Raw genomic sequence first — 14,751 nt, forward strand, 5'->3', positions numbered from 1 at the left:
ATGAAAAATGGGTATTTTAAACTTTGAACTATAACGCTTGTCGCTTTATCAAGTACTCCGTTGGTATGTTTGGGGATCAGGCAAGCGCGTGATTTTTGATGGTTAAACTTAGATCGTAGTTCTCATCTGTTTCAGGACCTTTATGTCTACCACAATTACCTAACAACTTTGCTTGTCAAACAAAATCTTTACATAACTTTAACAAAATGTCTAAAATCTTTCAATTGAATTTCACATTTAGATGTGAAATTAGAATTCGCAAAAGACCTTCAGGAACTAATTCCTCAACCTGTATAATACCTTTGAAGTCTCAACGATTTACCAACCGCGGTTTATTGGGCACAAGAATTTTTCCAGAATAGAGTATTTTTTAAACTAATTGACAAGGTGTAGATAGCAAAAGAAGTAAAACTAGGTACGGTTTTTCTTTAGTTTTTACTATAGTACACTACAGTATTAATGACCTAGCCGCACCTTTTTATAGCGTGCAATAGAAATAATATACCTAGGCGGTCAACAGCGTGTAAGAATTAATGAAGTTTCACATAATCCTTGACAGTATTCAAATAGTGCATTGTTAAAGTTAAAAATTACATTCCTTATACATTTCTAGCCTTATATAGCCACAAGTAAAATGTGCCGCTGCCGTGAGCATATTGCTATGTAAACAAATTAAATCCATTTCCTCCCCTACGTCCGAAAACAGAGTTATTTATACTAATAACTGTTTACCCTAGCTAGTCCATAGGTTTATTTAATTAGAGAGTTATAAATAAAACATAATTAAAATGCATATTATGCTCTTACTGACATTATCACAAAAATGAAATCTCCATAACCTTGATTTAGCGAGCTCTATTTACTTAAAATAAGTGCCAAGGTAGTCACTCGTTAAGTACCGAGACGATATAAATAATTTGAACCTTTGTTAAGGTAACACAACAAAGTTCATCACTGAATTGATAAGCACTATTTTCTTCGCCGATTGGTGATGACGATGTAAATAGACCTTACGATACATTTATTTCTACCAGAATACGGACAAAAATGCATAATGTTAAAGTTCCAAAAGTAATGCTACAACATGGCTTGCTTACTCCGGAGGTGTTTATTTCGTTTTAAGCACAACGGGTGTTCCGTAGGAAATATCGAAATGAGTCTCCATATTTCTAATGGTGGCCATTGAATAAATATATTTCAGTATTGTTAAAAAATATGATATATTAAAAAATAATGAGTGCGAAATATTTTTAGCTCACAGCTTCGCTTTCTAATAATGAAAGTTGTTACGTGTAACATAAGTTTTGGATTATTCGATTTCAAACGTAATCCATACTTTAAAACTAGGAAAGCATATCTACTAATAGATAAATGGTTTCAAACTCCACATAGACGAGAAAAGTGTTTCTCGCATAAAAATATTTACGTCAAGTAAAAGAATGTTCTTACACTCGTTTATTTAAAAAGTAATGCGACGGGGGTGCGAGTGCGAGGTCATCTGAGTGAACACCCTCCCATAGCAAGAACGATACGATCTGGTAGAGGCGTAACAGCGTCGGAGGCGGGCGGCCGAACGGCCGGCGGCAGTCGCGCGGACGGCCTGAGCTCGGCTTGTCGGCTGATCACACTTATAAATCGTGGCTGAATAACTTTTAGCATTTGAGTCGCTTTTCGCATGTTCATCATTCCAATTTAATTGGCTGGCCACCCACCATGGGCTGTACTAGCAGCGCTCCGAACGTCATCGAAGCTCATACCAATTCTACAGGTGACCGTATGACACTAACTACTCGTACTGTTGTACTTTTTAGCACTTTGAATTATTTTACATTTAATAAAATTATTACAGAGCACTGATTTATTATTATATATCATCTTCTCGGTAATGGGCCATTATGCTCTTTGTTGTTTCATTAGCTATTTGAAAACATTAGCGAGTTAGGGTTTGGGCGTGCCGAGTGCTGAGTGAACTCGAGGTCAATGTTAAAGGTAAGACGACGCTTAATTTTATTCAATTCGCTTCACGCATGTAAAATAATTAAGGTTTATTACTTTGTTGTTTGTTCTTAATAAAAAGCTTAACATACACTTGCGGCGTAATTATTCGAAAAGTGCTTTACATTTCTATAATTTTTTATATGTTTGTTTCAGATAGAAATATACATTTTTTGGAGGACGAAGGTATTAATAAAAGTAATGAGAATGAATTGAATAAAGAAAATGGACTTTCTAAATGTGATACTGTTAATGATATACAATTAGATAGAAATATTTTTTATATACCAAACGATTCTACATCCACCGAAAATATCGAAGGTAGGTCAAGCTTTTCACCCATTCATGAAATTAACACAAAATGGTCCGTAGTTCATGTTAATAAAATGTGTTAAATAATTAAAATGATAACTTGCCGAGTCAGTCGGACCAGTGATGATTCTGGGAGTCCCTTTTCCCTTCTCCACATAGAAATAAGAATTAAGACTATCAGAGTAATATAATTACGTCACGATTGTTATTAATTTATTGATAATTAAACCGAATTAATTAAACTGCTTTTAAGCACACAAACCCAAAATATGCAAATCCGTAAGCGACTTCTATACAACTGCACTGCACTTCCCGAACAAGCCCGAGCGTTCGTCCGAATTAGAGTCTTTGAAATACCCTCTCGTTCGAGGAGAAAAATACAACATAATCAGTGTGTGCTACTATAATGTTACCCTTAATCATAAAAAGCAGTTGAAATTGTGGTGGTTGAAGTGCTGCCTATGAGCTAATAAAGAAGTAATAAATGTAAGGAGTAAAATTGCGTGATTGTTAAAAAAATCGCCGAAGTTACGTTGCAATTTACAACCTAAACTATTTTATAAAGTGCTGTTGTGGTATCATTGTTATTTATGATCACGTGATACGTTAAGGTTCTGTCGTCTTACGCTTATCAAAAGATACTTTGCATTTTTACGGAATTAACTACTTACTTTGAAAGAAAAATTATCTTCATAAACCGCTGCGTGTTTATAGAGTTAAAAAATTGAAAGAATTACTTTAATTTAAATGGATTATAAACTCTAGAATCATGAGAGAATTTTTATTTTTTGCCACAAGGTCAAGGTTGAGGGATAACACTGGATGCGGGCAGCAAAGTACCGGGCATTGTGGCAATCGATGAGGAGGCCCACGAGTAGTAATAAACGACGCCCAGTAAGACCTTAGGCTGATGATGAATATCGATGGACCCAAATAATCTCTTTAAATTTGGACGCTCGTATACTTTACGCAACTAAAAAAATAAACCTAAGGTTTTAATTTCACAATCGTACTGTTATAAAATATCTAAACTATTACAGGGGACCAGAACAAACAGAAGGATAACAATGAAACAAATCAAAATGATACAAATTACCGAGAACAAGAAAAAATAACAACCTTAAAAGAAGTCGTCGAACACGTTCTATCTAACAGTGTTTTGGAAAAGCAGGAAAGTGTAGAAAAGATCTCTTCTGAATCGAATCTTAATCAAGCAGAAGTTATAGAACCCAAGACTGAGACTGACATCCAATTGGAAGACAGCATAGATGAAACGACTTCTGTAGCAGACCCAGAAGAGATCAAGTAAGTTCATATGTACAAACTAAACCAAATAATGTCCTTTTGTTAGAACATCATTTTTGAATCTTGATTCAGAAAGTGGATTCCCTTCATAGCAAATACTTAAAAGTTTCAACTAGGGGCTAGAATGTTTATAAAAGTAAAAACATTTAGAAGGTAGTACCAAAAGACATACTTAAATAGAAAATGGGAGATTTTTGGAAAAAATGTTTCTTTTGTATGAAATATAGGTAGTCGAAGAAACAAATATCTCACGTTATGGAAATAGGTTCTAAATAGGTGGCGAATTTTTCTTGCAGGGAAGAAATTGAAGAGTTAGCAAGTCCTAGCCAGTCGGAGGGCAGCCGCGCGACGCGCTGGGAGGCGCTGGCCGACATGGCCGCCGAATTGCCGCCCTCGCTCACAGTCGACCCCATCACTGGACAAATTTATGCACTCAGCAAATAACATACCCATCCCATAACAGCGACATTGTTTATCATAGATGTTTAAATATTAATAATAACTTAATTTAAATTACAATCATTACAATTCTTTTCCTTAGTATTTTTTTTTAAATACCTTATCGGACTATAATATGAAATCCTATCTAGATACAAACTGATGGTAACGCACCACCAAGCCGTCGAGACTGAAGTTGACGGACCAAAAACAATAAGCAAAAAACTTACATCTAATTAGATTTCAGAATCTAACTGACCTAACGTCAACGTTTGAAACTGTATCTTACATTCTAGGCCTAGGTCAAGGACAAGCTGCGAGTTTTACATACGTTCCATAAGTTTATATGTTAAAGGTAATTGTTGTATTCACAACAATTACCGTTACGTAAACAAAACGTAAGTAGACGCTACTATTCCCATTCTAGAAGCGGCAAACAAAAGGAAAAGCTTATATCTTCGATTTCTGAATTATGAAAGCTATTGAAAAACCTAATTTTCTCCTAATCCCCACAGAATCGTACCACTGTTTTTGAAATGGTAGCTTAGCTAATTTTGCACCAAAGAGCCATGAAGAGTTTTGTAGACATTTATACATTCGTTTTTGAGCTAAAGTAAAACAATTTTACTTTTTAACATCCTGATGTTTATTGATATATTCGATTTAAACATAATCCTATTTTAGTTTCAGCAAGGCGTCATAAAAATAATAAAACATATAAACTGAGCCACTAAATGCCTCTTGTGCAGATTGTTTACTACATATATGTGAGGTATCATTACAAAACATATGTACAAGCACATATTGTTAACTATATGTTTTAAAAAAGAATGAGATGTTTTTGTACAAATGTTTTGTTTAATGGAAAATCACAGTTAACGATAGACTTCTGATATGAAACAAAACTTGTATGTTTTGCAATAACTTAGAGAACATCATTTTGTCTGCCAACTTGATTCTTAAATAAAAGTAACAATTGTTTTATATACTAAGTATTTTTGTTCAATTCTTATGAATATCAATAATATTGATATTCATAAGAATTGGGCTACCTACTATGTTATTAAATCAAAAGAAATGTTTACTTAAACATATACATCAAAAGTAATTCAGTAAAGGCAAACTCATGTTAAATCTTTAACTCTCATCATAGCAATACCATTGGTATCTGCAGTCCCACCAAACACAATAACAAACAAACCTGATAGCTTCAAACTATCCCACACCCTTTGTATCCATGCATCAATGTCTAGCATTTGATGTAATTCATTATCAACATTGGTTTCTAATTTAAGATGTCCCATAGCTAAGTTATATTCACTAACAGATTCAGTAAGCTTAGATATAACTTCTTCAATGCCATCAACTGTGCACAATTTCACCTTTTTCACCTTGTTCTTTTTCAACTGTGAATTAAGACTTTCTTTTGCTTGTGTCAAATATGTATGGTAGTCACCTGTAATATTGTCACATCCAACCACAATTGATGTTTTCTTCTGTTCTATTATATGATTAAAAATTGAAAGAGCATATTCCTCCTTTTGTTTCACTTTTATCATATTTTCCTTATACTGTTTTCTATTAGTATGTACTGCGTCACCAAATTCTAAATCTTTTTTCAGTTTTAACTGTACAACTTTTAAAGTGGCTATTGCATCTTCTTTAGAACAATGGCCTTCTTTTCCAGATTGAATAATTTCATTTAGAAATTCCCTGGCTAAGACCTTCAGCTTAGGTTTACGACACCTTTCCCCAGTGATATTAAATACTACACTAGTGTCTATAACATAGGGATGCATCATTTTTAAAGCATGTAAATCTGTATTCAAAGAATGACCAACTAAAATTGCATCAGGAGGTAATAAATCTCGAATTTCTTTTTGAACATCTTCTAATCTTTTGTCAACATTTGTCAGTAATGATGCAGTAATACCAGAATACTTTGTTAAATAATCAGTTATATCATTGTAAGGCTTAACTAATGTTTCATATATACTTTCATGTTTCTCATTAACAATTGTAACCCGAGTTAATTCTGAACCAGCATTTGTTAGACACATTTCACAATCTAAACCAAACATTGGTGATTTGGCTGTAACTGGTTTATATTCCTCTTTTGTCAATACATAATCTGCATATGCGTTTTGTAATTTACCTTTCAAAGGTAAGGGATAATTGTCTTCAACCAATTGCCAAGCTGACAAGATGAGTTGTGTTCTAGGATAGGCATCTTCATTTGAATAATCAAAATTTTCACTATTACCATCTTCAATTGGAAATACCGCTCTCATCATAACCATCAAATCTTTTCTAGCTTCTAAAGCTAAATTCATACTTCCATATTTCTGTATAATAGCTTCCTTATCATTTTCAGACAAAGGCACTAAAGCTAACTCTTTAACAAGTGAAGCATTGTATACAGATGGAGTAAGAATTTCTATTTTATGCTTGAAGATTTTATTCAAATTTATCATTTGTTGCTGATATTTTTCCCAGTGGTGAATAGAAAGACCTTCTAATATGATGCATGTAGTGTGACTGATATGATTACCCTTATCCAGAACATACCATCGTGGAGGTTGACTCAAATTAATATTACCAAATAGGGAATGCAAAAGAAGATGCTGTATGTCAGTGAGCATTAATGGTATTCTTTCTTCTTCGGCTGTGATTAAAGATGCAATGTCTCCAGCAGGCTTTAATCTGAGGTTAGGTATGTGTTTTTTTCGAACCTTTTGTAACATCTCTATTGCTACCGGTTTCTCATTTTCATTTTCTTGATCTGTAAAGATGTAAACAGGTTATTTATAAATATAAAGCAATAAGATTCACTGGGATATCTGCATCAATTAACAAGTGAGGTATATGGTGGTAGTCAAAAAAAATGCTAAGAATTGTCGATCTTTACCTGCTGTATCTAAATTTTTACGGCGCTTCTTTTTAACAGGTTCTTCTGGACCTCTATCGATAAACATTATTCAGTTCAGAACAATATTACAGCAAAACCTAAGAAGAACAAATTATAATATTTCGAAATCAAACGAAGAAAAACACACCACTACATGTTATTGCAATGTCACTGTCAATCAAGTCAAACGTCACTGTCAACTTATAATTGTCTAATGTAGATAAAACACAGCATTCAAAGATATTTTTAAACCGAATGATAAGTATTTTTTTATCAATTCGAGACTGTTTGGTGTAATGAAGTGCACTTAAATAATTTTTATGGCACTTATTTTAACAACGCAACAAATATCAGCGAGTTGCTTTTTTGTTCAAATTAAAATTGCTGAAATTTCAAAAACTTTATTAAGCTTCTTAAATTATTAGAAGCAATTATTTGTTAATTTGATTTTAAATTCTGGTAAATAATATTTCTCGCTTGCTTTCTAGCATAAATGTCTAGATTCGCTCTAAATGTGTCGAAACCTTTTATTGCCCTTGATTTATTCATGATTTTATACTCTGTATTCTAAAATCATGAAGGTTGGATTGTTATTTTATTATGTAAACTTCGCAGTTCGGATCTCTCTTTTACTCTCGTGAATGTTATATGCTCACTAGCGCCTTTCATAAAATTAGTCCGTGATCCCAACAGAATAAACATTCATCTTGTGTCTACTACCTACTACTACTACCTACCTTGTACCAAACTGCTACTATTTTTTGCAGAGTCGGTGAACTTATATTTGGTTAAGATCTTAAAATACAATGGATTCAGCGTTACGTGAACAAGTTATGATAAATCAATTTGTGCTGGCAGCAGGATGCGCTCGAGAACAAGCTAAACAGTTACTTCAGGCTGCTCATTGGCAATTTGAGGTAAATTTGAGTAATACATGTAAACAAACAATTAAATCATGCAATGGCTGCTACATCACGTTTATTTTGCTATATTTTGCTAAAAGCGATCTTGTTTATAAATTGGATCCATAGTTATAAGACACCATCGAACCAAAACGCATTGATTGTCGCAAGGGGCACACTGAAACCTGTAATATTTTTTCCTTGACTGTCAAAAATAGATTTACTTACGTCTTGATAATGACAAATTAAGCGCGTAGTTTGTAAATAAGCTAACAATAACAATTGAAGTGTCAAGGAGCAAACCACATTTGTTTATCTTGTACTAACTAATTCAAACATTTCATCACTTAAAGTTTTCACATATTGAATTAAACACATTGTTAGCTTTATTTCCAATTTCTTTAAATATAGCTCTTTAACCTAAGTAATATATGTTGATTTTTCTGTAACCTTAATTTTCTATAAATTTGATTTTAGATACATAGTGAATTTAAACAAATGAAAATGTTCTCTTTTTTAACTCTCTTAACTATGAAATTGTTTAATTTTCTTTTTTTATTTGTTCATGCTTATCTTGAATTTAAAATTTATCACTTTGCTTTATACTTAAGTAAAAATGTAGAACATCAACACCATACATTGAGGCTGTTGGCACCATTTGTGTCTCCATTGTACTTGAGCCCAATTATATTACAATGATACTTGACATTAGAAACAATGAGTAAATTAAAATAAAATATGTTTAATATTAAACTATATTTGCAAAGTCCCTTTGGCTGATGGCTTAATATGGTATCAAAAAGATAGACATTACATTTTTTTATATAAAAATAATAATGAATCATGTAAACTAATACAGTTTCTAAAGCAGCAGTAATTATTTAATGTCAGTTCACACAAAATACTCTTAAGTAATATTATTGTTACCTAGTTTTATAACATTAGTCAGCAAATATACTGAAACAAAAAATGCCATTTCATTGTTTTCTTTGATAAAAGCAAAACACAAACTGTTCTGTCTGCTGGTTGTAGTCACTGTCCTTTTCCTTATACATTCTCATTCTGTAGGATATACTATCCTATTTATAATTATAAAAGTATTTGCACAATGATTTTAAAAAGATTTTTATACTATTTACAGACAGCCTTATCAATATTCTTCCAAGAAGTTGCAATACCATCAGGAGCGAATGGAATTGCTGCTCAACATTATCACCAGGTCAGTAATTGACATGCCACATAAATGAGTTTTTAGTAACCTTTTTATGACATTTAAACTTTACTTGATCCAAAACTAACAATACTATTCAAGAAATAAGTTTTAGTGATTATTGTGTTATGAATCAATATTTCAAGAACAGCATTTGACTATGTGATAAATTAATTTTCCTTAGTTATTCTATAAAAAGCTGTTTGATGATCAACAACAATTTTGTTTACAGCAATTAATAACTCCGTGTAACACTCCAGCGACGCCGCCGAACTTTCCAGACGCATTAGCTGCGTTCTCTCGTCTATCGACGACGGGCAGCCCGGGCAACGCCAGCGGCGGGCCCGTGTCCCCACTCGCCACACACCCGCCGCCGCACCAGTACCAACACCAGCATCAAAACCAGCACCAGCACACTCCCATGCAAGTCAACACCTTCCAGAGTCCGCCCAATCCGCAGAATAACTATGCACCGCTCTCCTGCTCAACTGCAGTCAGTATACTTCAATGAATCTCTTAAATAAATACTTTATCAGCAGAATATTGAAACAAATCTTTAACATTTTGGTTTATAAGCGCAAATTACAATCTGATAAACCTGAAGATGTGGAATTTGGAGTTCAAGTATTACATTATTGTTACATATTTAAGTATTGTTTCAGTATTCAGCCATAAATTTGTTAAAGCTGAATACCCTCATTCTAGGCAATTCCTATTATGTGAAGATTCTATTGCTTTATATAAATTGTGGAAAATTTTAGAAGTTGATTTATGTATTGTTTTATTCATATCAAATAATATTCTCATAATAACATTAAAATTCTTTAAAATGTAGACTAAGTAGTTTCCACTGTTTATAATGTTTAAAAATTATTTAAAGTACACATTGCCACAGTAAAGTTAAGTGCTATATGCTTGTTGCAGTATAACTAAAAACTAAATAAATAGCACATTGTAAATAACTTGAAAGATCTGTATGGTAACCTTAATAAATTTAAATATACACTCAATGCATGGCATATGCTCATGTATGCATTTGATTTGATTGTGTTAAACAAGTAAAAAAAAATGTAAAAGAATTTCAGTATAGCGTGAATTTTATATCAGTGGTATAAAATGTCTTATTTTTATCAATTTATTTATGTTTCAGACAACTGAATTAGTGTCCATAATATATGTAATACAATATTAAACTTAACACAAAATTATAAAAGAAAACTCGAATTTTATTTACTTATAATCAAGGGTGGTTGAAATTAATATCAATTTATTGAAATTTGTATAATTTTCAGGTGTGCAGAGAACATATGCCAAGATAAATTGCTAGTGAGAGGTTAGGAGCATCTATAATTTATTTTTGTAATGGTGCGCAATGTGAGCTGTGGACTTGTGTAATGTTATTTTCCGGACGCCCCACTGCACCTTGTTTGCTGGACAATATTTGGGGTGCTATAGTCAATCATGTTAAACATTAAAATATTCTCACTGTTTATATAGTGGTTTCTAAAACAAAATGCACTATGTATAATATGAATTGTGTTTTTGATACCTAATTGAAATCTTTATTACCTGTGATTAAAGAAGTTTTGGTATCAATAATATGTAGTGGTATAAATGTAATTATTACTGTATAATATAAAAAAGAAGAAATTCAATGTTATCTTTATTTGACTTCTGTTTTGTCCTTATCATTTTTAATTTTTACAGACATTTGAAATTAACAATCCCTTAGTTAGTAACATTAATATGTTTAGAATTTCAATTATGAATTTGGTAGCTCAATTATTCACAATAGGAATGTTAGCATATAAATATTGCCAGAAGAAATACCTCCAAAGCAAAAGTCCTTACATAAAAGTTATTTAGTGGCACAAAAGATAAATAAGATGCTCATCTATTGTTTAGTGTTTTTTCCTACTTATGATTCATCAAAATAAACTCTAGATATAAATGTAACTCAATCTTACAAAATTTCCATATATTAATGTCATCATTCTCATCAGACTTATTCCTCAAATAAAAATAAAAAACAGTTCATTAAATAAATACTTTTATTAGGCTACAAAACAGACATAATTTATCTATTTTAATGGAGCCTCAATTATACTTAGAGATTATTATCCACAACAAAGGAAAACTTCTAATATACATAGTATTTTATACCAGCACTGGGAATCACATTTTAAAAACATCAAAACAAGGTATATGTTTATGCAAATCATTAAAGAAGTTTAATGTTAAGTTGGAATCCATTTCAGTGTGTTTACTCATCCATTGTCTCCATTATTTTATTTGGTTCTAAATTATTAATAGACTCTTTGTCAGAAGTGGATTGATTATATTCACCTTTATCCTGTGTTATTACTTCCGATTGCATGCACTTTTTGAACATAAACTGAAAATAATAGGAAATATATTAAAATATACAAAACGTTGTCTGGAAAAACACTGTTTACTTCAAATGAGCAAAATTTGGGTAATCAAAATTACCTCATAAAATGATTCTTTTTCATAAATCCAAACACATATAACAGATAGAAATGACACTATAATTGAAAATAGTAGATAATTTGAAGAATATTTATAAACATTAACGAAAATATGACAGCCGAATTTATTAAACATATTTTTGCGAATCAATCTAGATGGATATGGTAATTTTTCCTATTGTTTTGAATCCTACATGTACTTATACAAGAAAGTTAAAACAATCTACACGTTGTTTTTTTTAACACAAATGTAATGATCGATTTCTGTGAATTAATTTGTAATGCTTTTCGTTGAAGTGTTGACTTTTTCCGCAAAATTCAAAAATTGATTTGACAGCACACAGTAGGGTTGTACTGTATAATTTATTAAGAATCTTCGGCAATTTTTCTCATAAAACTTGAAATCGAGTCTCTAGACACAGGATATCGTTAACTAATTTTCTCCACCAACAAAACCAGACCCAAGCACTATCGGCAAAAAAAAACAGAAACATAAATGATTTCTTAAAAACGGGCTACGATTGATACGTTGTCGAAGGTGATCAAAGGTTGATATACCACTCCGTTGAATCAACACCCATCAGTAATCCACTTTGCCTTTTGTGAACACTGACCTCTATATTCCACTAGACAGGCCGTGGCGTGATATTTGTTTTTTATGATGAGTGATAGTGCCTAACGATTTTGTTATTTTTAATAATATTAGCAGACTATCAGAAATTTATAAATTTTTATTTTAAATGTTCCAACTGTACGCTCTGTAGTTTGTCTAAATAAGGCGGATTACTTCGACTAATTAGTATGAATGATGTGTAAAATCAGATATAAATATTTTCGATTTTTACTCTTATAAAAGTCGGAATCGGTAGATTTATAGTGATACCATATGTATCAAATTAAACTGTTCTTTCATTCGGGTATTCAAAGTCGAATCAAATATAGATGCACAGAACAATTGCGAAATCTATAATCTAGTTTTGCATTTTTTTCAATTTTCAAACAATTCTACTAAAGGAAAAATATGTTTTCAATCAAACTTTTACCTTCCACTATAGGCTTCAAGGGCGTAAACAAAAAAAACCTTTGTAAATACTGTTTACAAAATATAAGTAGAGTCTGAGTGATAGAAATGAGGTATTCGAAACTCCAAGATAATAAATATAGACAAGCTGTTCCAGCTTTTCTGGAAACACATTATGAACTAATTAAGTAAAAATGTTGGTTTTTTTTCATTACTTTATTAACCAGGTTTCGAAACTTTAATATCAAATATGAGTTTGTAGTAACATTTATTAAACTAACCTATGTTAATAAAAAACATCATATTGTAGATTTAACTTTAATAAGAAATTTTACAATAAAATATTTATATAAACAGTTTAAATATACATCATTTCAGCCATTGATGACATTTTCTTAGGTATATGGACAAGAGTTTCAAAGTAACTGGCCAGTTCATCAATTGTCACATCGCAGGGTGGGTTGAGAGCTTGTTGAGAGCAGGAACCAGCTTGGCTCAGCTCTGGACTTGACTCTTTGCTAGCTTTATCATTTGATACTTCATTCTTCCACCATTTGGCTTTCTCATATGGCTCTGTTCTAACAATGGTGGTTTCATTGTTATCTGAACATAAACTCAACTGGTTACAATTATCCACAAGTGTTTTTAAGCTTAAATTGACTGTGTTCAATTTATGAATTGTTAATTTACAATGATTCAATAATCCCCCATTTATTAATTGATTTTTCTCAAAATGTTTTGATAGCTTTAAAACTGGTTCACGTAAGATAGTATGATTTTTGTTTTTGCTGATTTTAGCAGTTTTATTCTTTTTGTGAGGTGAACAAGCACATTTATAGTTTTGGACACACAATTTTGCAGCAGGCCATTTCTTTTCTAGTGAAATGTGAGTAAAAGGATTTTTATCCTGCATTTGCTTATTAAGTTTTGTTGGTTCAATTTCTAATCTTCCCATTTCCAGTCTAAGTGATACTTCTTCTCCAGCCATTGCTGACTTAACTGGAAACAGTTAATGTAAAAAATAATTCCAAGAGGTAATACATGTAATCACTAGTTGTAATGCCTTTTTTATGTTTATTTGGAAGAGCTTAGTCCACTGGACGAGGGACCCACAGACCAAGTGGCAGATTATGGTGGATACCTATGCCCAGCACTGTACATCTATTGGCTGAAACTAACAAACAAGGTGTTATTAAGAAATAAAAGAGAAAAAAGCCTGAATCTCCTAATATACTAATACTGTATTCATTTTGTCTTTACCTAATTTAAACTATTGACCTTAATAAAAACTTCACAATTGAGATGTCTACAAACATTTTATGTTTACATTCAATATGTTTGGTAAGACTTCATTGTGCCACAACGAATTCAATTTGATAAATAGTTTTATGCATAGAGAAGTCTAATCAGCGGGTTTTAAGATTTCTATAATTCACATTTATTTTGAAAAAGCTGTACACTTTTCATGCATGTTTGTAAACAAATTAATGTCAAAACCATAAAATAGAATAGGGCTCAAGCGAAAGAGCTAATCACTAGATAAGTAACATTGTCACGATTAATATGCGTAATTTGGAAAATCAATCGACCATTATATTAGTAAATTCAAGACACAATTAAACTATTGCCACATAACATATTTCTTTCGAAACAGGATCTTTTTAACTAACCTCATTCCAATCGATAAAATATGTAATGGTATGAATCCTCTGAATTAGCAAAAAGAGCACGGATTTTGTTTAAAACTTAAAACACAATTCAATAGTTAACTAATAAAGCAATGGTAAACAACGATGACGAATGACCAAAGAGTAAATAAAATGACAGTGACAATAACCAGTGACAAAGATGTATGAGTGTATGACTATCATATGAACGAACGAAATGATTTTCCCAATAAATATAGAGATGCGCCCAAATTTGTAATTCATCAATTTTTTAATGTCGCTTATATTTTTAAAATCATCATCATCAGCTCACTATACTTTCCCACTGAGAATCTTAGAGACTACCATAAGTTAGAGATTACTAGGCCACAACGCTAGGCCAGGGTTGGTTGACTTTATACTTAACGTTGAATTTCTTCGCAGAGATCCATATTTTATATCTTCTTTGAGATATAAAATATGGATCCAATATCTGATACCAATATCTGCGGGATGCATTTCGAT

At 31.8% G+C, this 14,751-nt stretch overlaps 4 protein-coding genes across 6 annotated transcripts; 2 read left to right on the forward strand and 2 right to left on the reverse strand.

The window, feature by feature from the left end:
• Nucleotides 1–404: 404 nt before the first annotated feature.
• Nucleotides 405–5,096, forward strand: LOC106109817. Its single transcript, XM_013291435.1, has 4 exons — nt 405–1,768; nt 2,152–2,316; nt 3,348–3,612; nt 3,909–5,096. Exons 1-4 carry the CDS (start codon nt 1,714–1,716, stop codon nt 4,054–4,056), a joined length of 633 nt encoding a protein of 210 aa, XP_013146889.1. The 5' UTR covers nt 405–1,713; the 3' UTR covers nt 4,057–5,096.
• Nucleotides 5,079–7,118, reverse strand: LOC106109815 (putative RNA exonuclease NEF-sp). Of its 2 annotated transcripts, none has more exons than XM_013291434.1 (2): nt 6,967–7,118; nt 5,079–6,837 (listed from the first exon to the last, which is right to left on the reverse strand). In XM_013291434.1, exons 1-2 carry the CDS (start codon nt 7,023–7,025, stop codon nt 5,175–5,177), a joined length of 1,722 nt encoding a protein of 573 aa, XP_013146888.1. In that variant the 5' UTR covers nt 7,026–7,118; the 3' UTR covers nt 5,079–5,174. The 2 variants fall into 2 exon arrangements, with proteins under 2 accessions (XP_013146888.1, XP_013146887.1); XM_013291433.1 differs by having other exon boundaries at nt 5,079–6,832; nt 6,959–7,118.
• A 479-nt stretch (nt 7,119–7,597) lies between these two features.
• On the forward strand, nt 7,598–10,736 carry LOC106109818 (UBA-like domain-containing protein 1). Its single transcript, XM_013291436.1, has 4 exons — nt 7,598–7,875; nt 9,002–9,079; nt 9,303–9,563; nt 10,363–10,736. The coding sequence occupies exons 1-4, from the start codon at nt 7,765–7,767 to the stop codon at nt 10,387–10,389; spliced, it is 477 nt and encodes a 158-aa protein (XP_013146890.1). The 5' UTR covers nt 7,598–7,764; the 3' UTR covers nt 10,390–10,736.
• Nucleotides 10,737–12,884: 2,148 nt separating this feature from the next.
• Nucleotides 12,885–14,395, reverse strand: LOC106109701. 2 transcript variants are annotated; one of them, XM_013291294.1, is made up of 2 exons: nt 14,251–14,395; nt 12,885–13,579 (listed from the first exon to the last, which is right to left on the reverse strand). In XM_013291294.1, the coding sequence occupies exon 2, from the start codon at nt 13,566–13,568 to the stop codon at nt 12,939–12,941; it is 630 nt and encodes a 209-aa protein (XP_013146748.1). In that variant the 5' UTR covers nt 13,569–13,579; nt 14,251–14,395; the 3' UTR covers nt 12,885–12,938. The 2 variants fall into 2 exon arrangements, with proteins under 2 accessions (XP_013146748.1, XP_013146747.1); XM_013291293.1 differs by having other exon boundaries at nt 12,885–13,754.
• Between the last annotated feature and the right edge of the window lie 356 nt (nt 14,396–14,751).

Source organism: Papilio polytes, unplaced genomic scaffold, assembly GCF_000836215.1.
Source record: "Papilio polytes unplaced genomic scaffold, Ppol_1.0 DF821067.1, whole genome shotgun sequence".
NCBI lineage: Eukaryota > Metazoa > Arthropoda > Insecta > Lepidoptera > Papilionidae > Papilio > Papilio polytes.